General features: G+C 43.9%; 1 protein-coding gene across 1 annotated transcript; it reads left to right on the forward strand.

The window, feature by feature from the left end:
• Nucleotides 1–4194: 4194 nt before the first annotated feature.
• Nucleotides 4195–27916, forward strand: PSKH2 (protein serine kinase H2). The gene is made up of 3 exons (XM_075550622.1): nucleotides 4195–4379; nucleotides 7720–8386; nucleotides 27611–27916. The coding sequence occupies exons 1-3, from the start codon at nucleotides 4195–4197 to the stop codon at nucleotides 27914–27916; spliced, it is 1158 nt and encodes a 385-aa protein (XP_075406737.1).
• The last annotated feature ends 28 nt before the right edge of the window (nucleotides 27917–27944 follow it).

Here is a 27944-nt window from a genome sequence, read left to right on the forward strand (position 1 = left end):
GTTTATCCTAAATGATGTAATGATATTTCATGAACTTGTCATTTGAGATCATGCTTTAAGTTCTTCCAGGAGAATGGTTCTTAAAGATTGGATTATAACTGGGGGGGGGGGGTCACTTGATTAAACCAATTTGTGACAGTCAGACTGGAGAGTTAATCTAGGCAAGTTGGTATCGGCTCAGACTTTCTGTTTCTCAGGACACATTCTAGGATTTACCTTTATGTCCTCCTGACTCTGCTTTTTAATATCTGGGTATTGTATGGAGCCTGCCACAGCCACTGAATACTTAAGAGTAGTGTGTTATATATTGTTAAGCTGATTTTCACTGAGGATCTAGTATATCTTTGTGAATTGGGGGCCATGAATGAGACTTGAGAGGAGGTCAGAGGTTTTGTTTAGAAGCTTGAGGTTCAAGTTATTTACTCTTCAGAACACACCCCTGGCTCTCGGGACCAGGTGCTAAGTGCCCATTCCATTTACTCAGCTGCTGGGCATGTTAGGAGTCAGTCAGAACCACTAAGCTCAGTGATAGAAAAATGCAAGTCCATTCAAAACCCATCCTTAAGCCTAACACTCATTTAAATAATTTTATTGGTTTAATTAGGATAAATATTGAAATAACGATAAATAATGTATAAGCACGAGGTTGCAAACAATGCTTGAGTGGCCTTACATATAATAATTATGTACGATAAAGAGAAATAAATGTGGGAGGCCCGTGGAGCAAGATAGTGTGCTACAGTTTAGGCATTATGCTTTCTCTGGGGTTATTATTATTAATTTGTTTAACCAAGTGTTCCCTTATTTATTTATTTATTTATTTTAACATTTTTTTAGGGACTCATACAACTCTTATCACACTCCACGCATATACATACATCAATTGTATAAAGCACATCCGTACATTCTTTGTCCTCATCATTTTCAAAGCATTTGCTCTCCACTTAAGCCCTTTGCATCAGGTCCTCTTTTTTCCCCTCCCTTCCTGCTCCCCCCTCCCTCATGAGCCCTTGATAATTTATAGATTATTATTTTGTCATATCTTGCCCTATCCGACGTCTCCCTTCACCCTCTCTAGTGTTATTTAGGGCAAAAACCAAAACACCAGAAAACATGATTGCAATCAGTTTACCATATCACAGCTTGGCAAAGGCCTCTGAAAATGTAAGTCATGAATGCAGAAGTTGAATTTGGCCTCCAAGGACATAACTTAATCTCAAGGACCGCTTCCTGTTAATGGTTGGTGCTTTCCTGAAGAAACCTAATCAGTGTTTTCTGTTAATGTTTTCATTTCCAAGGGCTTTAAAATCAGTGACTGTATGAACCAATTCCCAGGGAACAAGGCTCAGGCTCAGGGGAGCCTCTTGACAAAGCTGTCCCGCCGTGCAGCCAGCTAGGGTCTAGAAGGAGCGTTTTCTGCAAACTGCTCTGAAGCAGCTTGCTGCAAGGAGAGCAGAGTCCTCAGAGCCACGGCCTTGCGCAAGTGCCTCAGGCCTCTCCATGGCGTCCAGCTTGAGATTGCATTTGTGAGAGCTTCCTACTTGTTAGGCATCTGTTTACATAGTCTAGTCTGTGAATTAGTTCAAAGACCCCAGTCACGAAAATAGGAGTTGTTTACCTGCTTTGTGTTTTCCTTTCTCTTTTTTGTTTGAGAGGAACTCGTTTGTTCCATTTCAAATGCATTTGCTTCTCAAAACAGGTTTCTTTTATTGGATAGCCAGCGGGCTGCTTTTGTGCTTTCTCTTTGCTAAACTCAACCTGTATTTCAAAAATGTCCTCAGAATACTTGGAAAACCAGTGACGACTTCCTCCACTACATCCATTCTCATTAGGTCAAAAAATCAATGAGAAGGGAAACAGGACACAAACACAAGCGCACTGGGGGTCAGTTAAGGGAGATGGTGCTGGTTCTGGTTCTACGACTTGTTGGTGCTGCGCCCTTGACTTGCTGGGTCTTGACTAAATTTTGCTTTTGACACCTGATGATTACACGCACACGGACCGAAACACACACTCACATCTATGCAGGCACTTGTGTCCACAGGAATGAAATATATAACATTGTGAAAAAATTAGTGCATATATGTATCTCATATTTTTATTTGCAGAGTGCATGGGTGGTGTTTTGGATAAGTGGTTCTTTTTTGTTACTAAAATTTTCGATCTCAGATGAGTTACCTGAGGGGGAGGGTCTGTTCTTGTAGAGGGTTAGTGGAGGGTCAGACAAGACCTGTGAATGCGATAAGATACCGCAATATGCTATACTTTATAGATTATAAGCACTGTGTGGTGATTGTGAGGTGCCATCGAGTTGGTTCCGATTTACAGTAACCCAATGTATGACAGAACACTGCCCGGTCCTGTGCCAGCCTCCTGCTTGTGGGTAGGTGGAGCCCCTCGTTGCAGCCGCTGTGTCCGTCCATCTTGTGGAAGGTCTCCCTCCTTGTCACTGCCCCTCACCTTGACGAAGCCTGACGTCCCTCTCCAGTGTCTGGTCCCTCCAGTCTCTAAAGTCAATGAGATAGCATCTCACCACCCTTGCTTCTCAGGGACATTCCGGCTGTACTTCCAAGACAGACTTTGTTTGTTCTTTTAGCAGTCCAGGGTACTTCCCATATTCGTTGCTGGCACCATGCTTCAAACGCATGCATTCTTCTTCTAGCATCCTTATCCATTGTCCAAATGGCACAGACGTATGAGGCGATGGAAATACCATGGCGTAGGGCAGGCGGTCCCTTAGGCCTCAAAGAAGCATCCTTGCTTTTCAATACTTTAAAGCGGTCATGTGCTGCCCTGCGTGTCTACCCAAATAAGCTGTTACCAAAATTCACTCACTGCCACCCGGTCGATGCGGACTCACAGTGACCCGACAGGACAGTGCAGAACCACCCCTGTGAGTTTCCAAGACGGCAGTGGTTTACAGGACTAGAAAGCTCCATCTTTAACCCCCGTAAGCTGTTAGAGGTTTGCAATGAATACTTTTAATGCTCCTGTTATCTGAATCTGTGCTGTATCATAGAGACATGGAAACCCATAGAGGAAAGACATCCTTCGCAGAATCATCTGGTTTTGTATGTCTATTGACTCATTTTCAGGCGAGGACATTGCGGCCCAGGTAATTAAATACTCTGATCTGCCTCATGGTCCAGTTTGCTTTTAGGGTGTCAAACTGCACACCCCTGTAAGTGGCAAATGCTGATCAAGGCGTCCGGAACATCCATGGAGAGGTTTGAGTTATTTCTCTAGGCCCCGCCCCCCGGCCCCATATGTTTGAAATGAACTTGTACATCATTAAAGATTCCACGTCTACTTCAGTTTTAATTTTCCTCCTTTTTGTGGTCACTCAGACCAATATTTCCATCTGAGGGGTGAGGAATCTGGAGGGTTTATTTATTTCATTTGATATGTTAAACCCTCCATTGTTTTGCTCCCCCATCTCCTCTCTCTGTTCCCAGCCCTGGGCCTGGCCTCCTCACGGTCATCCAAATCTTGTCTATTGGTTACAAACCATCTTTCTTGTTCTTTTTCCCCCCTCATAATACCGGCGTTACTAAATATTTATCTTTGTAAGGTTGACTGAGTTGGCTAAGTGTAATGTTTTCTACTTTTGTCCACACCTTGCAGTGTGTAAGAGAGTTGCCATTGTTTTTTACTGATGCTTAAAACTGCACCGTGTGAGTGAGCCGGGTATCCAGTTCCTCCTGAGTTTGGGCTTTTGGTTGCTGCATGTTTTGCTCTTGTGGACATCGCTACAGGAGACATAGGTGTGCGTCTGTCTGGTACAGTTATACCTGGTTTCTTTAGGGCACCGACCCAGAGTTATTTTCTTAATAAAGACCCTACACATGAGGCTTTTTCTGGGGGTCCTGGCCCCACAGTGGAGTCAGCATTGGGCGGCTAGCCACAAGGTGGCCCTTCGGAACCCGCCTCTCTGCAGGAGAAAAGAGGAGGAAGTCAGCTTCTGAGAAAATTTACAGCCTCCAAAACTCTAGGTGAGAGTTCGACTCTGTTTTCTGGTGTCGCTTTCACTTGAAATCGAGTCCTTGGCCTCGAATTTGTTTGAATTTGGCCCTCAGCAGTAAGTCTCTCAGTTCCGCCCCCTCTTAGTTGTTTGGGGATAAATGGGCAGCCCCAAGGAGTCCCGCTCTCCCAGAATCACAGGCTTTTCAGAGGGCTGGGCACCTCTTGAAGGGGATGGGGTGCGGAGCCAGCAGGAAGGTTGTCCCTGAGCCTCCTGCGCTGGCCTGGTACAAGCAGGAGGGTCCTGGCCAAGGCAGCGCCTCAGGAGCAGAGCCAGGACCAGCAGCAGTGGCCGAGGCAGCTCAGAGGATGCAGGTGGTCCATTTTCGAGCCAAGTTCGACCCCCGGGTCCTTGCCAGGTAAAACCCCAGGTGAAAGGCTCACCTGTCAGTTGGCCTGGGGCTGGGTGGAAAAATAAAACCTCTGAGCAGAGTGGGTGGAAGATGGGGGAAATGAAGAGACCGACAAAGAGGCTGAGCAAGGAAAAGATGGGGACCCCTATCCTCAGTTTGGGAAGGGCAGAGTCCTTGGGACATGCAGGGCCTGGGATTTGTCAGACTAGGCTCCCGAAGGATCCTCTGCAAATTCAGGGAAGGAGGGATCACCGTGCAATACAAACAGAACTTCAAGTCCGCCTACCCCTGTCTCTTCTATCTTGTCCTTGGGAATGGGCTCCAGCCTTTCCTCGCCTGAGTTACTGTCTCTGCCAAGTGGGTGTAATAATAGTCTCCACATTCTAGGACTGTTGTGAGGATAATTAAAGAAAGTCTGTAAAGTGCCTGCCCAAGCGCTCATTTATATACTAGTGCGATGCTTATGTATTGCTTTCATAAACTACAAGCCGAAGCTAGTACTTTATCTACTACGGTATCGTCTGACCCCCACGTAGGAATGGCAGGTTGGTTGGCCTGCTACATGGCTCTGAGTGGGACATATTGGACACGTGGATGGAGGAAATCACAGAATTCCCTTCCCTCTAGTTCAGCTGGTTTCTCAGGGACACTGAATCCTAGAATTGCTTGCCTGCTTGTTCCCAGTGCTCTGCCACACTCTACCGAGCTACTCCCTAGCCTCCTTGGAAGCGTGTGGTGCAGCCATTGTTTAAAGATCAGACGAGGAGCTGCTAGGTGTAGAGTAAACCGACGGAATGAAATGAGTGGGGGACTCGAAGGTTCATCAGGACTATACTGGGTAAGTGCAATCTCCGGTCACCCGTATCCGGGAAGCAGACACTATTCTGGCCTATCTGGATAACCTCCACTTCCAAAGTTCTCCCAAAGAAGCTGAAGGTCTTAGCATCTGAGGATTGTTTTCTCCCCGCCTTCTTCTGTCATCTATGAGGGAGGGATTGCACCTTAGAAGGGGAAGTTCAATGAGTGGCACGTTGGGTGTAGAGCCCAGTGATCGTTCCTTTCCGATTCCATGTTTAGTTCTCCTATAATAGAGATGACGGGAGCCTCAGTGACACTGCGAGTTAAAGTCAGGAGTTCAAACCCGACAGCTACGCTGAGGGAAAAAGATGAGAGTCTCTGCTCCCTTAACTAAGGTCTTGAAAACCCTAGTTAGGGCCCTGGGTTGCTAACTCCAGGGTCAGCAGTTTGAACCCACCAGCCTCTCTGCAGGAGAAAGGGGAGGCGTTCAACTCACTTCAAGAGTCGCACTCTCACAAACCCACCGGGGCAGTTCTACCTGGTCTCATGGGGCCACTGGGGCCTGGAAGGCAGTGAGCGTTTTGAGTGCGTCAGCATAGACTCAGTGATAGTGGGTTTGCTTTGGGCTTACACGTGCCTTCTTCTGGAGAGTCCGTTATCATTCATTTTATCAAAAATTACCAGAGGGTTCTTCCCTGGTGGACGTATAAAAACATTCCATTTGGCGGCAGCTACGGTGAAATCAGTATTTTCTTTTTTTAATCATCTGAAATTGTGGAAAATTAAAAAAACCCAAATTTCAAACCAGAGCCTTCAAATACTGTGCAAAAACTTCACACATGTGCTGAGCAGAGCTGAGTGTGTAGGGCTATGACCTTGCCACAGCAGATCCCTGGCCCTTCGGCAGTGCCCCTGGGTGGGTTTGAACTGCCAGTCTTTCTAGTGGTAGCCGAGTGTCTCCCTGCTCCAGCTTATTGCTTCCCTGTGAACCTCATGTTGAGGCTGCTCCTTGGGAAGAGAGGAGGGGGAGAGGGGGAAAGTGGAAGAACTTGAGCCTGTAAGTATGTTCTCCCACGTGTGGTCCAATCCTGGTTTAATGTTTCAAAAATATGTGTGCTGATTAGGGAATAATCTGAATGCGGTGAATAATTCATCTCACAGCAGTTACTGATTTTCTTCTGCTCAAGGCCCTTCAGTAGAAATAGCCACTCCAATCATAGTAATGGGCAAGCACCGTGCCTTCCAGGGCTCTGAAGCAAGGCAGGAGCTTCTGACTGACTGGTGTTTTGTCCCATATTTGCTAGAGGAAAGCCCTTCACAGTCGTGCATCAAACTTCTCTCATGTGAGCAAAAGATTATAGTTCTTCAGAAATGGTCATTTCTCTCATATCTGATGATTAATTCTGTGAGCAAATGATTTTGCCTGGCAGTTTGTGGGCATATTTGAGCAGGTTTGAGGGCAGGTTGAGTGATAAATTTGTATTTGCAAAATGGTTTCATCCACATTAGAGGTAATATAAAAACTCGGTTGGTCTGCAAAGCCAGAGAAGCTGAAATGCCTGTGATTATCTTCAAAATCACACTGAGGGCACATATGAATAATCATTAAAAAAAGGGAGTAGAGTTGGGAAGGAAGAGGGAGGAAAATAACTATTTAAAATTATTAAATTGCTATCTGTTTTGATAAGGTAATTGTCCAGAAAATTAAGTGCCCTGTGCAGAGCAAAGCTGTCTCCTGTAAACTGGTAGAGCTGAATGTCATTTCTATTCAGTGAGCAGAGAAATCCAAGGAAGCAAAATTTAGACAGCAATCACAATTCCAGAGAATAAACTCAGAAAATAAAAGAGGCTCTTGAAGCATAGGTTAAGATTTACTTTGGAATCTTTGGTATTGAGGACGTGACTTCAAGGGGTGCTTTGTCCTTTCTGTGTTCTTCACGTTTCCCTTCTGTTCTTTGTCAATCTTGTTGTGCCTTTCCAAGTCCACTCTGATACATAGTGGCCCCACATAGGACTTGGTAGAAGTGTCCCCACGGATTTCCCTAGAGCCTAGGCTGTACTACTGATGGGGGCTGATAGCCCCCCTCTCTCACAGAGCGGCTGGTGGAGTCTGACTACCACCTGGCTGGTTAGCAGCTGAGCACTCAGCCATGGTGCCACCAGGACATCTTCCGGGAACCCTACCTGGAGAAGAACCCAAGCCAAACCCTCTGCCATGGAGTTGATTCCAATTCATAGCCACCCGATAGGACAGAGTAGAGCTGTCCCCCTGGGGTTTCCGAAACTTTAAATCTTTATAGGAGCAGACGGATGGGTTCATCTTTCTCCTGCAGTGCACTGGTGGGTCAATACTACCCACTGTTCCGCCGGGCACAAGGATACGTGAAAGAGTAACAACAAAAAGCCACAGTCACAATAATGATGACCGAGGGAACCAAGGTAGGAAGACTCCAAGGATGGAAAAGATGGTCTTAGATCATCACGGCCTTAGATCACGGGAGAATCATCATTGTAGACGGATAACAAGTTTGGTGTTTCTTCTCAGCAGATATGACATCCAGGCTCTGATTGGGAGAGGCAGCTTCAGCAAGGTTGTCAGGGTGGAGCAGAAAGCCACCAAGAAGCCTTTTGCCATCAAAGTGATGGAAACCCGAGTGAAGGAAGGCCGAGAGGCCTGTGAATCGGAGCTCAGCGTCCTGAGGCGAGTCAGCCACCGCTACGTGGTCCAGCTCATGGAGGTCTTCGAGGCCCCGAGTTGCATTTACATGGTGATGGAGCTGGCCACCGGAGGGGAGCTGCTTGATCGACTTGCTGCTCAGAGGTCCTTCACGGAGCAGGATGCCGTCCGAATCCTCCAGATGGTTGCTGATGGGATCCGGTATTTGCACACTCTGCGAATAACTCACAGGGACCTAAAGCCTGAAAATCTCTTATACTATCATCCAGGTGCCGAGTCAAAGATTTTAATCACAGACTTCGGGTTGGCAAACTCAGGGAACAAAAGGGGTGACTGGTCCATGACGACGCTGTGTGGGACACCAGAGTACGTCGCTCCTGAGATTTTGCTGAGGAAACCCTACACCAGTGCAGTGGACATGTGGGCTCTTGGCGTGATCACGTACACGTTACTTAGTGGATTCCTGCCTTTTGATGATGAAAACCACACGAGGCTCTATAGGAAGATTCTCAGAGGAAAATATCACTATATGGGAGAGGTAAGTGGGCATTTTATTCCTATCGTCTCGATGTCGAGAAGTTTCCCAACTGCAGCACAACAGACAGATGGGAAGGGGTGGGTTTTCTCCTTGTCCTGTGCATTGGTAGATTTTTAGCAGTGTCCTTGGCCTCTGTCCACGAGAAACCTCTATCTAGTTGTAACACCACCCCCCCCCAGTGCCCCAGATATGGCCAGATGTTCCCTGGGAGGCAAAATCACTTCCGGTCTCTAGGTAGCCGATGCCTGGATTACTGTGGTTAACATGTGACTTCATGATCCAGAGCCTGCTGAGTAGACAAATAGGTACTCGGGGCTCAGCAGGAGGCTTGAATGCTTGGTGAGAGATTTCTCGGCCTTAAATCTGGTTGATGCAAGCCTCGTTACCAGGCAGTGTTTCCTTGGTGAAATGTCCAATCTTCCAGCGTGGGTAAAAGCATCTCTTGTGTGACCTCGGAGCTCCTGGTGCTCATCAGTGTGCTAACTTGGTGCTCTGGGGAGGCCAGGGAGGGTGTCAGCCTTTGTGAAAGGGATGCCTTTCACAATGGGAACCTTCACTTATGTGGTGGAAGCAGTCGCACTTGTTTTGTTTGTGAGCTGAAAAGGCTTATTTTCACTCAGAAATAAAAAAGACATTCCAGATTATACCTACTACTTAAAATGCCATATCTCTGTGCCTGACGCTATCACAAAATTAATGTCTAAGCTGAACATTGAAAATGATTACTTTCTACATTCTAAAAGTCTTGTGGTACTTATTTTACATGCACATATATTTTAAATGGACACAAATTCATAAGTAGAAACTATTTACTAATGGGCAAAGAAATACAACTGAAAGTAGTATATTTTTTGCCTTTCAAATATATATAAAATACCTCTAATCCTTAGTAATATGAACATCTTTGTGATAAAATACGTCACAAGGTTTAAATTCTGAAGTTGTAGAAATAACTGAAGACATCAGAAAATGTTCATATTGTGCTGTCAGTTGGGGGGTGGTGGTGGGGGAGCAATAATATGTGATCACCAATGTGGGAAATTGTATGCCTAGAAAAAGATTTAATAGCTTAAAAATAATCAGTGGGTTATCTCTACATTTGGGGATCATTTCACTTTTCTTTTTTATATTTTCCATATCTTTGTCCTTGGGTATTGTTTTTGTTTACAAACAATATATATTTGTTTTCATTACCTATTGCTGCACAGCAAACCACCCCAAAACTTAATAGCTTAAAACAGCAACTGTGTAACTATTCCTTGTGATTTGAGGGGCGAAGGGGTTTACTCGGGTGATTCTTCTCTGCATGTGAGGTTAGCTAGGACTGCAGCCTTTGGGGCTCCCCGAGTGGACTGAATGTCCACTCATTCAGATGTCTGTCAGGTTGTCTGGCAGGAAAGCCAAGTTCAGCTAGGTTCCTGGAACTATGTGGACTTTCTCACTGTCTTCCTTGTGGCTCCTGGTCTGTTTCTCAGCATGAGGTTTTCCATGTTTTTTTCTCCAGCAAGGAGGTCAGATTTCCTTCGTGACTGTTTGGGCTTCTAAAATAGACTGCTCAAGACAGAGAAAGTGGAAGTTTTCAGTCCAACTCACTGCTGGACGTGGTAAAAGCTCAGCATCATTTTTGCTGACCCAGTGGTGACTAGGATTTTCACATCAGTCTAGACTCCGTGTGAGCACAGGTTCCACAAAGTGATTACTAGGGGCATATTTATTAGGGCCATCTTTGGAGGAGCTATGAAGGTGATGTTGTGAGTGTGTGTGGTTTTAAACTCCGTGTATAATATTTTACATAAAAGAAAATGAATGTAAATATGTAAAAATGTTAAGACTTATTAAAGTTCACTAGCGGCTGTATGAGTGGCACCCCTCCCCCCTCACCAAATGGAACAAAGCTCCACTGGGCAGAGCTTTTGTGGTATGCATTTTTCCCACTAGGCGAGCATCCAGCAACTCATTCTGAGTTAGTGCACCCAGTGGTATCACCTGGGAAGGTTCTGTCTCATCACAGTGAATTTTTTTTCATAAAAGCAGTTAGGCTTGAACTTCGTTTTTTTGATGACCTATTAAAGAGAACAGGGTGTGACTGTGAAATTATGTTTCCAACTTGGAAAAAAATGCCCCAGAGACTGTTATGATGTTGAACACAGCTTACAAGGACAGGGCTATGGGGAAAACTTAAGTGTGGGAGTGGTTTTATTGTTTAAGAAAAGGTGAAATGCCGTATTGATGACAAACCTCATTCTGGATGTCCCTTGACTTCCCCAACGTAAATGTCCACAAAATTCGTGCACTTGTACTTGAAGACCGACGGACCAATAAAGAGATGTGAGGTTATCAGGACTATCTTGGAGCTGGGGTTAGAGAATTTTAATGGAAGATTGAGAAATGTTGCTGCAAAATGTGTGCCTTGGGTTCTGATTGATCAGGAAAAAGAGCACAGAGGGGAAACATGCCGTGCTTTGAAAGAACAGCTCAAAAGCAACCCAGACTTTTCCCCAAGGTCATTACTGGTGACGACACATGGTGCTATTCTTATGACCCAGAAAGCAAACATCAATCAAGCCAGGGGAAGCCCCATTGCCACCTCATCCCCCCCCCAAAGCTTGTCAACTGAAATCAAAGATCAAGACGATGCTCATTGGTTATTTTAATGTGAGGGGGATAGTGCATTTGGAGTTCGCTCCACCAGGTCAGACTGTTAATCAAGCTTCCTAGTTGGAGATTCTGAAAAGACTGCGTAGCCATGTGCAGCCAACGCAGCCTGATTTGTGGCAGCTTTGCCACCATAATGATGCACCTGCTCATGCAGCCGGCTAAGTGAGCCAGCAGGGCTCTCTTGTTCCACGCACCTTACTCACCTGCCCTCACTCCCTGTGACTTCTTTCTGTTTCTGAGAATGAAGAGGGACTTAAAAGGAGAGTGATTTGACGATATGGAAGAGGTGAAGGAAAAAAATGAGGGAGGTGCTTGCTGTCAGCCATCCAAACAGATGAGTTTGAAAAATGTTTCCTAGAATGGAATTGCCGATTTGACAAATGTATTACATGTACTGGAGAACACTTTAAAGGTGATAAGGTTGTTTGTAAAAAAAAATTAAAATGCATAGCTTTGAAACAAAAGTTCTGGTTTTGTGGGTGGCAGGTATTTACATCAGCTTCTGCATTAAAAAACAAATTTAATATTTTGGAGCATTATTTAATTCACATAAAAGTTGTGCAGAACATACAGAGTTTCCACATTCTTCCCTTTCCCTTGTGCACTATTTCTCTTATGATTAATCTTGTGAATGTCTGTGGTATACTTGTTAAAAGATAACAGACCATTGTTGACACATTATTAATTTTTTGTACTGAGGAAAACCAATTGTAATTCAGCCCATACAGCAACATGCAGCTGCTATAGGAGACTTGGTTGTGTAGTGGTCATGATTTGGGCTGCTAATGGCATGTCCGGCAGTTCAAAACCATTAGCAGTTCCTCCGAAGAAGGACTGGGCTTTTTTTTTCTCTTTTTAAAAATTTTACAGTTTTGCGTTTGATACATTATTATTAACCAAAGTCTACACATTAGGAATTACTTTATATCGTATAGGTCTGTGGGTTTTGCAGGAGCCCCTGTAGTGTAGTGGTTATGCATTAGACTGTGATCCATGAGTTAGCAGTTTGAAACCAGTGACTCCTCAGGAGGAAGATAGGGCTTTTTTACGCCTGTAGAGAGTTACAGTCTCAGAAACACACACAGAGTTCTGCCCTCTGCTGCAGGGTCACTGCGAGTCAACATCGACTCCGTGGAGTGAGTTTTTGAGATGGGTTTTGGCAACACCGGGACTTCACCATGAGAGTACGATACAAAATTGGTTTCCTCTGTCACGTGCTTCTGTCTCTTCCCTCTCTCCCCAAACCACGCAGCCATCAAACTCACAGTCACTTTTTCAGTGTGAAAAGGTAATATGCAACATATTCTGTGAAAAAAAAAATCCCCCTTGTGGATTGAGTTGTGTCCCCTTGAAATATCTGCTGTCATTCATAACCTCTTAATGCCTGTGGTTACAATCTCATTCAAGAGTGATTGACTTCATTATGCTCATGAGGCAGGACGAGTGTAGGGTGTGTTTTGAGATAATCTCTTTTGGATAAAGGAGACAAATAAGCCATCGAGGAAGCTGACATGGGGTAAGATAGATATCTGGACATGTGAAGATCGCCAACGAACCAGAAGCAGAAGCTTGGAAGAGACAAGAATCTTCCTCAGAGTGAAATTCTTTCCTTAGAACTCAGACTTCTAGTAAATTATGGACGTTGGCTAGGAATAATGAATGCGAGACTATAAATTTCCATTGGTTAAAGCCATCCACTTGTGTTTCTTTGAAAGCATGTATTAGGGCTAATGTTCTAGAGTGCTTGACATGTGGGTGGGTGTGGTCTGCAGTGCGAGCCCTAGCTCTTGATATGAGTTCAGATCACATGTGAATTCTTCCTGGCCATTATGCCCGCAGCAGTGCGCCAGTTTTGCCCTCAGGAAGAGTGCACTTGAAAGTGGATTCCAACTCTGAGGTGAGCCCAGGGAGGGGCACTTTTGCTCTCAGGTGTACCCAGAGGACAGAATGCTCACTGGGAGGCGTCCTTCATGATGTGCTTCACAGTTGGGGTCCTAGTGCTTATGACTGCCTCGCACAACGTCAGGAGTCATACCTCAGGAGTCAGTTGGCATGTAATCAGGGGGTTGAAGTCCCAGAACCAACCCTGTCAACTTAAAATCCTCAGTATTGTGTGTATGCCAATCATAATCCTTTCCCAGTTTTTGTAGTCTCGCCTGCAACAGCACTAAATTGATCTGTCACCAAGATAGTGGTGATTTTTTTTGGTCCCCTAATTTTATGCTCCTTTAGGATTACCATGAGTTGGAATCAATGTGACAATAAATTTTGGTTCTTTTGGTCTCAGGACCCCTGGTGGCACTATCTGTAGTGGACTATTGGACCTGGCAGGTTGATAGTTCAAACACACCAGTTGCTCCTTAGGAGAATGGTGAGGCTGTCTGTTCCTATAAAGATTTAAAACCTTAGATACTGTACATCGGGTAACTATGTGCTGGAATGAACTCCATGGCAGTTTCTTGGTTGTTGTTAATGGAACTCCATGGCTGTGAATCCATGAACTCTACTTCATGCTCTGTAGTAAATAAATGCAGTTGCTGTTTTTGTTAGGTGCCATCAAATTGCTTCTGACTCATGGAGACCCTCCGTTCAATCGAAGGAAGCACTGTCTGGCCCGTGCCATCCCCACCACTGTTCTTATACTTGGGCCCATCTGAGCAGCCAGTGTGGCAGTCCATGTTCTTGAAGGTCTTCTTTTTCAATGCCCGACTACTTAACCAAGCATGATATCCTGCTGCAAGGACTGGTATCTCCTGACAGCATGTCCAAACTACTTCTTCCAAGAGTGATCTGTTTGTTCATTTGGCAATGCATGGTACTTTCAGTATTCTTTGCCAGGACTATAATTCAAGCACATTGATTCTTCTTCCGTCTTCCATATTCCCTGTCGAACTTTCACACGCACATGAGATGATTGAAAATATCATGGCTTGGATCAGGCACACCTTAGTCTTCAAAGTAGCATCTTTGCTTTTCAATACTTAAAAAAAGTATTGTGCATCAGATTTGCCCAATATAATGCATTGTGTGATCTCTGGACTTCTGTCTCTATGAGCATTGGTTGTAGATTCAAGCAAGATGAAATCCTTGACTACTTCATTTTTTTCTCACTTTATGATGATGCTATCTATTGTTCCAGTCATGAAGATTTTGTTCGTCTTGACATTGAACTCTAATCCATACTGAAGGCCGTAATTCTCAGTCTTCCTCAACAAGTCTTTCAAGTCCTTCTCACTTTAAACAAGCACGGTTGTATCACCAGCATATTGGAGGTTATTACTAAGCCTTCCTCCAACCCTGATAGCTTCCCTCATTCAGGATGATGGTTTTGTCCTGTGTAAGGATCTCTATTGAACTTTCCCCCTTAATCTAAGATACACTAGATAATAAGACATTCATTTAGCTCATAACTAAAATCATAGTTATGGCACACTCATGTGAATCACTTCTTTGTCTTGAATTAAAATGTTACAAGTGAATTAAATAGACTAAGCAGTTCCAGATATCTGTGTTATAACTATGGTGACTATACATATATATGTATGTACATATCAACAATAAACCAAACTCCATTGTTTGCCATTCAATTTCCTTGAATTGATTCTGATTCAGCAAAGAGTTATGTATTTATTATAAATAATATATAGAATTTTAAAGGAAATAGCTGGCATATCCATCCCGTAGTCCTATTTATTTAACTAAAATAGATCGACAGTACTAGCCTTTAACTATTCTGGATTTTGGGGTAAAATAAAGACTTTGATTTTTAGTAAGCTGTAATTGACCATTCCACTTACTTTGTTCTTTCCCCCTTCTAAATACTGTTTAGTAGTGCAGTTAATTCCATTTGCTTTAACATTGCATCTGCTTTTGTTTTCTTAAACAGCAAAGAGGTCCTTAAAGGCTGGGTCCCTTTTGCATACCTCCCCTATCTGTAAGGTTACTATAAAAATCTAAGTATAGAGAATTTAATTTTAAAAGTTTTTTAAATATTAAAAATTATGATTCATAACTATATGAGGAAATGCATCTGAAATATCATTTTATTTTGTGCATAGAATAAAAAGGAGTTTATGGGAAGGTAGGCTATTATGTCATTCATATTGTGAGTTGCTGAATTGATTAGATTTATTCTGGAGTACGCTGGTGGATTGGAAGGATATAGTTACTGTACTCCCTGGGATTTGCTAGGTAGGGTGGGAGTTTCCATTTTCCAGTTGTCTCCTCCAACACCAGAGAAGCCTGGCTCCATTTCAGACAGCCAAAACAAACCGAAACAAAATGTCTCACTGCTGTTGGGTCAATTCTGCTTCATAGCAACCCCTTTGGGTTTCGGAGTCTTTGAATCTTTACAGGAGTTGACAGCCTCGTCTTTCTCCCACAGAGCAGCTGGTGGGTTTGAATCACTGCCCTTGTGGTTAGCAACTCAATACTTAACCCACTGTGCCAATGAAATGGAGGGCACCCTGGTGTCTCAAGCAGTTAAGTGCAAAGCTGTTAACAGAAAGGTTGGCAGTTTGAACCCATCCAATTACTCCAAAGGAGAAAGACCTGGGGAGCTCCCGTCACTGAAGATTTTAGCCAAGAAACCCTATCGAGCAATTAAACTGTCACACGGGGACACCGTGCACAGAAACCAACCAACGACAGCATGAAATCTGTCAGCCTTTTTCTTTATTTCCTCATTAGGAGGAAAACACAGCGCATTTGTAAAGGCAGGAAGGCCCAGGACCTGGTGGAAAAGGGGCCATGAGAACAAAGGACCATGCTGGGAGGGCCTTTGCTTGCTGTTGTTAGGTGCCATCGAGTCAGCGCCATCTAGAGCTCCCTGTGCAGGATGAAGGAAACATTGTCATCGTGCACCGTCCTCACAGTTGTTCCTAGGCTTGAGCTGATGGTTGCAAAGAATGCCATTCCAGGGCGTTCTAGCAGGGTGGCAGAATTCCCGCTGGAGGCAATCAGCCCTCAACCTTGACCCTTCTGCAGACCGTTTGAATGCCTCCCTGAGTAGTTCTGTTCTCTTTCCTCTGGACAAGCCTACCTTGTGCTAGGGATTCTGAATATCCCTGAGAACATCCACTGGGAAAAAGGACAGAATCACTGTTCGGGCCCCCGAGTGGACTGGGCTGAGCGACTGGGCGTTACTGTGCATCTCTCCAAATAGAAATGTGAATGCTGTGATCCAAGGAGACGCCGTCTCGGTTTCTGTGTGAGCATGGGGAGAGGAGCTGTGGTGATGGCTGAGAAAGGAAGGGCCGTGTTTCAAACAGACGGCCTGCGTGTTGTTTTGGAGGAGGGGGAGGGGTTTTTAGAAAGGAGGTAATTAGAACATGCCAAGTAGAAGGACAATATATGCAAAAGTACATTAAGAGAGAATTAATTAGCTACTACAAAGAAAAACTTTTAGGATATTCACGCATGTGTGTGTTTGCAACTGCCTGTTTATATGAGTATTTAGTAAGCTCAGTTTGGAGCAAGACTGATTAGATTACATCCCCAACTCTGCTGTTAACTAACTTTGCAATGTTGGACACTATATTAGACAGGGTTCTCCAGAGAAACAAAACCAGAACCCTAATAATTATATATATATATATATATATAAATAGATGGATAGCATAAGAAATAAATAATCTATAAAGTAGTAAAAATAGCTCAGTGCAACTCACTCCCGTGAGACAGCTGTGAGACACTGGCAGTCCTTCAAGTCTTGAGGGCTGCTGGGTAGTCCTCTGTAGAGCAATTCAGGCTATCCTGGCACAGGCAGCAAACAGCAAGGCAGGTCACCAACACTCAGCCAGATGACAGGGCCAGACAGTCCCCAGCTCGAGATGAAGCAGGTGAAACAGGTATTGGCAGAACCTCAAATTACAGCGACACAGTCCATGGGTTAGGTGTCCCGCAGGTAGTGTGGCTTGCAAATTGAGGCAAAGAACAAGCAAGGCAGTTGCACACTGGTCCAATGATCAAAGAGCGAGAGACAAGAAAGATGAGGCTCCCCGAGCCATTTATTTTTCCGTCCTTCAATTAATTCCACATGTGTTCATTGGCCATGTTGGCACAATAAACGTTAACTATCTCAGACACATTTTGGAGTTTCCCTTTATCCCTGTTTCTTCACTAATGAAAGAGCCTGCTCAGCAGTGTTGTGGGAAAATCAAGTGGGTTTAGAATAGCTCCATATGCTGTTTGGAGTTGTGGAGTAGATTCTGATTCGGGGCATTCATATATGGCGGAATAGAACTGCCCCCACAGGGTATTCTAGGGCGGCATAGTGAGTTATGGGTGGGACTGCAAACCATAAGGTCAACAGTTCGAAATCACCACCTGCCCCTTGGGAGTGAGACGAGGCTCTTTACTTCTGTAAAGGGTTACAGTCTCAGAAACCCACAGGGGCAGTTCTACTCTGTCTTGGAGATTGACTCTGGATTGGAATTGACTCACTGACAGTGAGTGAGATGTGGGTTCAGGAGCTGTGATGGTGCCTTCAAGTAAGGATTGGACTGCTAACTGAATAGCTCAGAGTCACTGGCCCCTCCTTGGGGAAAAGGTGAGACTGTGTGCTCCTGCAAAGATTCACAGCTTCAGAAGCTCTGCATAGGTCCAGGATATGAGTCAGAACTAGCCAAACTGCAGATATATATATATGCATATATATAAACTGCATATATATAATATATGTTATATATGTGATGTATATCATATACGAGGGGTACCCCCCAATGGATTTTTTTAAAGCTATGTATTTAGATATTTTTTACAAAACAACCTTATCACCTTCAAAGTACTCTCTATAACACTTAACATATTTGTCAAATCTGTGATTCCATTCTTGTAAACATTTTTCAAACTCATCTGGTTGGATGGCTGACAGCACCTCCCTTGTTTCTATCTTCACCTCTTCGACATTGTCAAATCACTATCTTTTCATGTCCCTCTGCATGAAACAGAAGTCATACAAAGCAAGGTCAGGTGAGTAAGGTGCATGGGGCAATAGAGGCATGTTGGTTTTTGCCAAAAACTCGTGCACCAAGATGGCTGCCTGAGCAGGTGCACCATCGTGGTGGCAAAATGAGTCAGTCCTCCGTTTGCCACAAATCAAGTCTTTTTTTGTCGCACACTGCTATGCAATCTTTCAGAACCTCTACATAGAAAGCTTGGTTAATAGTCCGACCTGGTGGAATGAACTCCAAATGTACTGCAAGTTGACATTTTCATCTGTTCGGGATGTTGACGAACATCCAGAATGAGGGTTGTCATCCATCAACATTTCACCTTTTTTTGAAAGGAGAAAACCATGCATACACTGGGGTATTTCTCTTAGCTCTTTCCTTGAAACCTGTGTGCAACATCACAACAGTTTCTGTGGCATTTTTCCTAAGCAGGAAACAAAATTTCACAGCCACATGCTGCTCTCTGAAATCAGCCATCATGAAAAAAAACCAAGGTTTGAGTGAAACTGCTTTCATGAAAAATATTCACTGCCACCAGAGAGAACCTTCCCAGGCAACACCACTGGATGTTCGAACTCAGAGTGAGTTTCTCTAGTGGGAAAAAAATGCGTACAATGAAAGTTCTGCTGTGCCCAGCACATTTCCAGTTTTGGGGGTAACTTCTCATGTATAAATTATATATAAACAAATAGAATTCATTTCTGTTACTACTGCACTATTTAGAGAGTGTTGGGATATAAAGTTGGTAATGGGAGTTTAAGGCCAGATTGTGAAGGGAGCATACTACACAGCAGCATACTTGAAGTTCTGCTTCTCTATCTACGGTTTCAGCCAGAGAATGAGTCTGGAGTGTCCTGGGACGTGCGTGGGGTGGGGCTAGGCGAGGAGAAAGAGCTGGAAAAGGGCTATAAAGAAGTGGAGAAATTGTCTAGGCCAGAGATGAGGGCTAAACGGCTCTGAACCACTCTTCAGAATATCTGAATTTAATATTATGTTCATACTATTTATATTATGGTTTCTGACATTATAACATAGAAACTAACTAAGTGTGTGAATATCTATGAAGTACAGCCAGAATGCTCTCCTGTGGCAAGGATGGCAAGACTTGGTCTCACCTACTATCTACTTTGGACATATTCTCCGGAGAGACCAATCCCTGGAGAAAGGCATCCTACCTGGTAAAGCAGAGGAGCAGGGAAAAAGAGGAAAGCGCTGTGCACGATGGGTTGGCACAATGTCTGCAACAATGGGCTCAAGCATAAGAGCAATTATGAGAATTGCACAGGATCAGGAAGTGTTTTGTTCTGTTGTACACAGGATTGTTATGAGTCAGAATCAACTCAATGGCACCTAACAGCAGCAGCAGCAACAACAACAACAACGTCTTAGAAGGAGCCTTGGTCGTGCAATGGTTAGGTCCTCTACTACTAACTGAAAAATGTGCCATGACACAGTGTGCCATGACACAGTGGGCAAAGGCATTTTCAATCCTTTCCTGTAAAGGTTTCACTGCCATCAAAACAATTCTGACTCATAGCAACCCTACAAGACAGGCTAGAACAGTTCCTGTGGGTTTCTGAGACTGTCATTCTTTTTTTTTTTTTAAACATTTTATTAGGGGCTCATACAACTCTTATCACGATCCATACATATACATACATCAATTGTATAAAGCACATCCGCACATTCCCTGCCCCAATCATTCTCAAAGCATTTGCTCTCCACTTAAGCCCTTTGCATCAGGTCCTCTTTTTTCCCCCTCCCTCCCCGCTCCCGCCTCCCTCATGTGCCCTTGGTAATTTATAGATTGTTATTTTGTCATATCTTGCCCTATCCGGAGTCTCCCTTTCCCCCCTTCTCTGCCGTCCATCTCCCATGGAGGAGGTCACATGTGGATCCTTGTAATCCGTTCCCCATTTCCAACCCACTCACCCTCCACTCTCCCATCATCGCCCCTCACACCCCTGGTCCTGAAGGTATCATCCACCCTGGATTCCCTGTGCCTCCAGCCCCCATACGCACCAGTGTACAGCCTCTGCCCTATCCAGCCCTGCAAGGTAGAATTCGGATCATGGTAGTTGAGGGGAGGAAGCATCCAGGATCTGGGGGAAAGCTGTGTTCTTCATCGGTACTACCTCGCACCCTGACTGACCCATCTCCTCTCCTAAACCCCTCTATGAGGGCATCTCCAGTGGCCGACACTTGAGCCTTGGGTCTCCACTCTGGAGACTGTCACTCTTAATGAGAGTAGAAAACCTCATTGCAGACCAGCTGGTGGTTTCTAACTACTGACCTTGAAGTTAACAAGCCCATCAAGTAACCCACAGTGCCACCAGGACTCATTCCTCTAAAGATTACAGCCTAGGAAATCCTATAGGGCAATTCTAGTCTGTTCTTTAGGCTCAGTGGGAGTCAGAATCAACTTGAAGGCCTACAACAACAACAACAACAACAACAACAACAACGATATATGTGGATGAAGGAGTCAACCACTGACTAGAGGCACAAAAGCCAATCTAATTTTTTGGTCACTCTTCCTATGTTCCCCCTTTGGGGAAATGGAACACCCACTTTTTACTCGCTGGTTCTTTGAATCATGAGTGCAGCGAAATGCTATCAAGTTAATTTTGACTCAAAGAAATTCCACGTGAGAGCAGAACTGCCCCTATGTTTTCTAGGCTACAATCTGCACAGAACCGGATCTCCCGCTCACTTTTCCTTGGAGCCTTTGAGTGGTAGGTCCTGAAATATTAAACTCTACTTACCGATGGAGAGTCACAGCTAAGGATTTGACTGAAAAGAATGACCATGGTTTCATGGCTGGAAAGCCTAAATACTTTTTTCCTTTTGGGTTAATTCATTTGTGTTTCTAACAACATTTCAAAGTTGTTTAGGCCAGGGTTTGACAGTATGACATCTTCTTGAAACCCCTTCATATTTCCCATTCCCTGAATTGAATTACAAATCAACTAAAAACAAAACAAAAAACCAAACTCACAGCTGCCTAGTTGATGTGGACTCACTGTAGATCTTTATAGAAGCAGACAGCCTCATCTATCTCCAGCAGAGCGTCTGGTGGGTTTGAACTGCCGAACTTGCAGTTAGCAATCAACGTTTTAACCTATTTGCGACAGTAGACTACTTTTCTTTTGCACTTCCATACTCAGTATTGATTTATATAGGAAATATATTTATTTATGGAGATTATCCCATTTTACATGTTATGAAACATAAACAAACATATGTTTAGGATATTGTTAGTTACTGTCAAGTCAGCTCTGACTCTTAATGACCCCATCTATACCAAGTTGGGAGACTGGATAGGGGATAAAAATAAGACTGTTCTCAAATTTTCTTCCTGTTCCCTGATGAGTCATCTTGGATCCCCTGCTCCAGAGACATTGCCCTCTCTCTGGTGATGCAATGCGAAGTCACTGGCTCCAAGATCTCCTCCAGTTGTTTGGGGTGGTGCAGGCACTGTGACCACTGGGCCACACAGGGTCCTTCCGGGGATGATTTAGAATCTGTATTTGAATAATGAGCTCTGGAAGAAGAATAGTATTTTTTCAGGACACCGGTCACCTTATTTTCTGCAACTGCTTTTTAACTGTATATTCATTTGTAGCCATCTTAATCGTCTCTCTATAAAACTCACTGCACAGCCTTAATATTCTTTCCGGAAAGAGTCAGTTACTTGTCCTGTAATGTATCACTGGAGACATCTAATTTAACCTTCATTTAAACAGTCTTGGGCCTAGATAAATGTGTCTGGGTCCAGGGCCAAGCAGATGTCTAGCCAGAATCAGGGCATGTCATCGTGTCAGCCCCAGGCATGTTGTGTCTAGACTTGTACAAGTTATAATGTGTTTTTTTCTGTGTTTGAGTATTTAGCAAAAATGTGTTAACTTTTTCATGACTTTGATGTTTGGGATTAAATTTTTTCTTCTGTTTAAAATTTATTATTGGAGGGTAAAGCTAAAAACATTGCTGCAAAATCATAGATAGCTTTAGTAAACAATAATATTACAATGTGAAGTTATTATGATGTTTTGACACACCCTCCATTTAGGTGCATATACTTCTGATGGTGGTGTTTCTGTTTCTCTAACCCTCTCCCCAAAAATTCTGTTCTCTGAGATTGACGCCACATCAAAACAGCACTTTTTGCCTCCTTAAGGGATTAAAATCACATTTGTTGAAATGGTCTTTGAGTTTCAGAAACAACAAGAACTCTGACGGCATGTCTTAGTCTAGCAGGTATAGTTATGCCTTTGCGAATGAGCATCATTGAAAGTTTTGTCCTATCTCCAGCCCTTATTGTTTGTGAAAATACCATCTAGTCGCCCAAATTGTTAGTCTGTACAAATCAACATCCTATGTATTTTGATCTAAAAAAAGTATCTTATACATGTATAATACTTTTCTGGACAATGCTTTAAATTCTATACTATTAGCTAAATTGGTGGCAATATCAATAGAACTACCATAGGTCCCATGGAGATGATTTATAATGTTCTCCAATGAAATGATAATGATGTTTCTAAAGTACACTAGGGACGTGTATAAACCATAGATATATGAATGGATTTTGAGCTCACATGTAATCATGGCCCAAATCTAGGAACAATTGTTTCATATGACATGGCCCTATTCACTACTTGCTCTCATGAAAAGGTTGCTATGAGTGAGGTAGCAAATGTGGGAGAGTAAGCAGATGGTGCCTGGCTCTCAGAAAGAATGATGCCTGGGGTCTCAAAATCTGTCTTAAAACAAGCTGTCATCTAACTGAGGTTCCAACTAAGTCCACAAGAAGCACATCAGCCTACCATATATACTCGTGTATAAGCCGAGTTTTTCAGCAAAAAAAAAAAAAGTGCTGAAAAACTGGGGTTTGGCTTATACACGGGTCAGTGGTACCCCAGCGAGGTGTAACATCTCACGGGTGATTGCCGTTCCTCTGCTGTTCATTCAAAGCCCCGCTGACACTGCAAGGCTTTGAATGTTTGTTTACTCACATCTAACCAATCAGAGCCATCCTATGACATGGATGGCTCAAATTCGCAGAAGCACCCATAGTGATTCACTTACATTGGCAGCTGAACTGGTAAGGATGTGTCTGTGGCTGTGCTCCGCCTTTCCCCTCTAGTCTTTGTATTAATTCACATCCTGCATTTCCCACCCTAGGCTTATACTCGAGTCAATCAGTTTTTCTGGTTTCCCAGGTCATAATTGGCACAATACTTGGCTTTTACTCGGGTCGGCTTATATTCGAGTATATATGGTATGTTACCCCAGGATTGTAAATAAAATTAAACGCAGAGGAGGGAACAGCATTAGAGCTTGCATTCTGAACATCCACTTTGCAGACAGATAGAGATGGAAATGAAAGCCCAAACCCACTGGCAGGGACATCCTCCCTCCCCACGCCAACCCCCTTCAAGGAGACTAAGCCTCTGGTGAATCCCCTTCCACTATTGACCAGGGACCAGAGGGCCTTGCTATCCGACAGAGTGAGTACATTGTAGGGTGGCTCACCTAGTTGTAGTGAGGTTAAAATGTGGCACCTTGTTATTTCATCTCTTTCTTTTTTAATAAATCGTTTTACTGGGGACTCTTACAGCTCTTACAACAATCCATGCATCAATTGTATCAAGCATGTTTAATCTTCTTTGGATCCCATGTAGGCTTGTTTCAGTTTTCAATACTTTCTGCTTTCTTGTTAATTGAGGTTTTCGCCCCTCTCTTTTATTATGTCTCTATAGTTGGGCTGTTCATTTTTGTTTGGATTTTTAATGTTTTTCTGTATATGAAATCCACGAGAGGTAAATCTATAGAGACAGTAACTGGATTAATAGGTTTTTTTTGGTGGGTCATGGTGAGGGAGGTCGGTGCGAAATGTGGAGCTAATAAAATGAGTGTAAAGGAGGAGAAATGCCCTACAATTGCTGGAAGCGATGATCACACAACTCCTTTGAATGTGATTGGCTATCAAACTGTATTACACGTGAATTAAATGTCAATGAAACTTTTTGAAAAAGGAAGTCTGAAGGAGCAGAAGGGTGGGTGAGCTTTAGGTTTGCTGATGAAATTTTAAAGGAAAGTCGTTGAAGAATGAATAGGCGTGCTGTTGTACCGAAAAGAAAAATTCTTGATGCAATACTTCTGACCTGTTCTCACCAATGAAGTTTTAATTTTTCCCCTAACATGATCAGTTATCTTGTTTCTTACTACAATCTAACTGTCCTAACAGATCTCCTCTGAAGCCACTGTTTTGATTGGAGCCCTTGCTGAAGGTGCCCTAAGAGACCAAGACAAGGGCATTATTGAGAGAACTTGTCTGCACCTATCCGTTGATGGCAGAGACACGTTTAAACATGTTTTGTTCAGAATAGACTCATGGATGTATACAGTGGGACCCTTGTAGCTACTTTTTGACTTTCCCTTATATTGTGTTTCCAGTGAAAGTTTACAGAGAAAATTAGGTTCCCATTTAATGATTTTTAATGTAAAGATGATAGCTAACTGACTAAAAGAGATCCATATTTGTACCCATTCCTAAGAAAGGTGATCAAACGACACTCAAATTATAGAACAGTATCACTGATATCACATGCAAGTGAACCTCTATGCAGATCCTCCAACAGGAGCTGTGTCAGTGCACTGGCAGGGAGCTGTCAGAGGCTTCAGGCTGGAGTCAGAAGAGGACATGGAACAAGGGACATCACTGCTGATGTCAGCTGTATCTTGGCTTAAAGCTGAGATCACCTGAAAGATGTTTCTTACATTTTATTGATATGCCAACACATTCAACTGTGTGGATCATTACAATCGATGGATAGCCACGAGAATAATGATGAGAATTCTAGAACACTTCCTTGTGCTCATGGAGAACATGTACATGGGTTAAAAAAACAGTTGTATTTCATTCTGTTCTGCCTGGGGATGCAATGACTTGGAACACACCTGAAGGCGCCCAACACCAGCCATGATCCCACTCGCCAGTCGATGGGGGGAGGGGGACCATCTCCACATGGAAAACTCCATCATCTCAGATAGGTTTACCGCTCCCTGTTCCCATAGGGTCGCCATGACTTTCAGTTGACTTGGCAGCAGTGGGTTTGGTTTTCCATATTGTACAGCGACACTGGTTGCATTTTTCACCTTCTGTCAACAGTCTCACTACTTTCATCTGGTTGTTTGTTTTCTGTTAATGTAGCTTTCCACTCCCCTTTGCTTTCCCTTCCATTTTTAGGGTAACCGTTGATCATTTGGTCTCATAGAGATGATTTTTTTAAGGGAGCACAGTAGTGGTGGAATGTGGGAAATATGGAGACATGCTTATGAATGCTGATTTCCCCGGCGCCAAGGAGACACGGCAGGCCGTACATACGTATTCCCTTTGCTTTTCTAACCCAAACCCACTTCCACCAAGTTCATTGACTCCCAGCAGCTCTGTAGGACAGAGTAGAACCGCCCCTGTGGGTTTCCCAGGCTGCACATCTTTACCGGAATCAAAAGCCTCCTCTTTGTCCCAGGGAACAGCTGGTGGTCTTTAACTGACGGGCTTGCAGTAGGCAGCCCACTGCCCCACCAGAGCCCTTTACCTTTTCTGAGAGATAATAACGATAATAATAGCAACAACTAGAAATTGTATTCAAAATACAGTAAATACAGAGTCAATTTTTCAACAGTTCTTCTGTGTAGATGATGAAGAGTGTGAAATGATACTCTGCCCACACCTCCCCCTAATCATATGCTATGCACGTAATGCAGAAAACGCGTTGGAATATAAAACAACAGACCTCTGTCCTCATCTGCACAAAACCATCTAGGACTTGCTGCGATTGTGCATAAAGTATGTGCAAACATCGTAAACTGCCAAAAGCAAGTCCTGAAACATCAAGCGGCCGACACATGGCCTGTCTCTGCTACATGTGGTCCCTCTTGTAGTCAGCTGATTGGGAACAAGAAGGGCCCTCGGTGCTCGGAGGAAAAGGGCTGGGGGAGGTTCTCCCCTGAAGCCTTCTTTCCCTTTCTCTCCTCAAGAGATGCACGTGTCCAAGTTCAGAGGAAGCTTTCACAGGGAAAGAAAAGCCGGTGAATTTGCAATCCATTGCACCAATGGTCTTAGCTCATTTTCTGAGTCGCAAGGTCTCTACGAAATGTCCACAATGTGCTGGGCGCCAAGCAGAGATCGGTGTGCTTCACAATTGCCCACTGCTGTGCCAGGTCTAGCTCATGTAAAAGTGGGCAGGAGCGAACCTGACTGTTGGCACCGGACAGGCTTTGGGAAAGACATTCTCACTTTCTGGACAGATAATCTGGCAGAGAATTTTTGTGTTTGTTTTTAATTTGCAAGGAGATTTGTGTGTGTTTAGGGTCATTATATGCTTTTAAAAGGGCCTTGGTGCTCCTGTCCATTAAGCAGGGGGCTGCTAACGGGAGGGTAAGTGGTTCAAACCCACCAGCCTGTACACAGGAGTAAGGCGATGCTCTCTGCTCCTGTCAAATTTTATAGCCTCTGAAACGTGATATAGAGTTGCAATGAGTTGGAATCTGCGTGATGGCATTGGGTTTGTTAGGGGGTGGGGGTTAGAGGTTTTAAAATGCAAATTCAGTCTTATGAATTTTCTGTTAAAAATACTTCAATGACTTCCATCACACAGAATATGCTTGATTCTTGGTTGGAAAAGCTTTATCGTACTCTGCAGCTATTGCCATTTCTTTTTCCTTTTTGGACACAATTAAAGGTTCATGGCAACCCTGCACCAAGCAAGTTTCTTGACTCCACTTTTCCAACAGCGTGGGATCACTTTGTGCCTCTCTGTCACCGATGGGCAACTTTCATGATATTTTCAGCTTTCTCTTCCTAATGCCATTGCACATCTTAATACTCACTGCCATGGGGTCGTGTCTGACTCACAGTGGCCCTAGAGGACAGAGTAGAACTGCTCCTGTGGGCCTCTGAGACTGTGAATCTTTATGGGGTAGAAAGTCCCCCTTGTGCCTACGAGTAGTTTACACAACATAATAGAAGCATCACTTTCATGTGCACCGAGAAGCCAAACGAGCCCAAGTTCCTCCCTTAATTGTGAGAGTTGCCTTAGTGCAGTGGTCTGGAACCATACTGGTAGTAAATCTGTATAGTCTATCTCAGGGGCCCTGATGGCATCAACAGCTAAATGCTCGACTGCTAGGTTGCCTGTTTGAATCCGCCCAGAGGTTCCCAGGAAGATGGGGCTGGCCATCTGCTTTAGAGAGATCTCAGCCCTGAGATTTCTGCTCTGCACCCATGGGACTGCTGTGGGTCAGGACCGACGGGTTGGCAACGAGCGACAGCAACTGCATATGTGTGTGTGTATGAATTTAATTTTGTTGTTGTTGAGAAATATCACAGCCAAATATTTATGCACCAATTCAACCATTTCTACATGTATAATTCAGTGATGTTGATTACATGCTCCAAGTTGCTAACTACTTATGTTTCATGGCCAACCATGTTTGTGTAAGCTTATTTGAGAAAGTGTCTTATATGTGTTATGCATTGATTCTCTTTGTTTTTCTGTGTGTTATGTAGTATGTGCCTTTAAAATTTCAATGTCTCTCTTCTCAGCCTTGGCCAAATGTTTCTCACTTGGCAAAGGACTTTATAGACAAACTGCTCTTGCTGGATGCTGGTCATCGCATGTCTGCCGGCCAAGCCCTGGACCATCCTTGGGTGCTCACCAGGGCGGCAGGGTCTTCTATGAAGAATCTGCAGAGGGCAATTTCCAGGAACCTCCGGCAGAAGGCTTCTCCCCACTCTCAGAGCCCCGGATCTGCACAATCTTCTAAGTCATGCTATTCTGACAAATCAAAGCATAAGTGGAGCAAGAGAAACTTAGGGGTAGAAGAATCATCACGATCCGCACTCCTGTGAGCAGATAAATGTTCAAACTAGTTTATCC

This window comes from Tenrec ecaudatus, chromosome 5, assembly GCF_050624435.1.
Source record: "Tenrec ecaudatus isolate mTenEca1 chromosome 5, mTenEca1.hap1, whole genome shotgun sequence".
Lineage (NCBI taxonomy): Eukaryota > Metazoa > Chordata > Mammalia > Afrosoricida > Tenrecidae > Tenrec > Tenrec ecaudatus.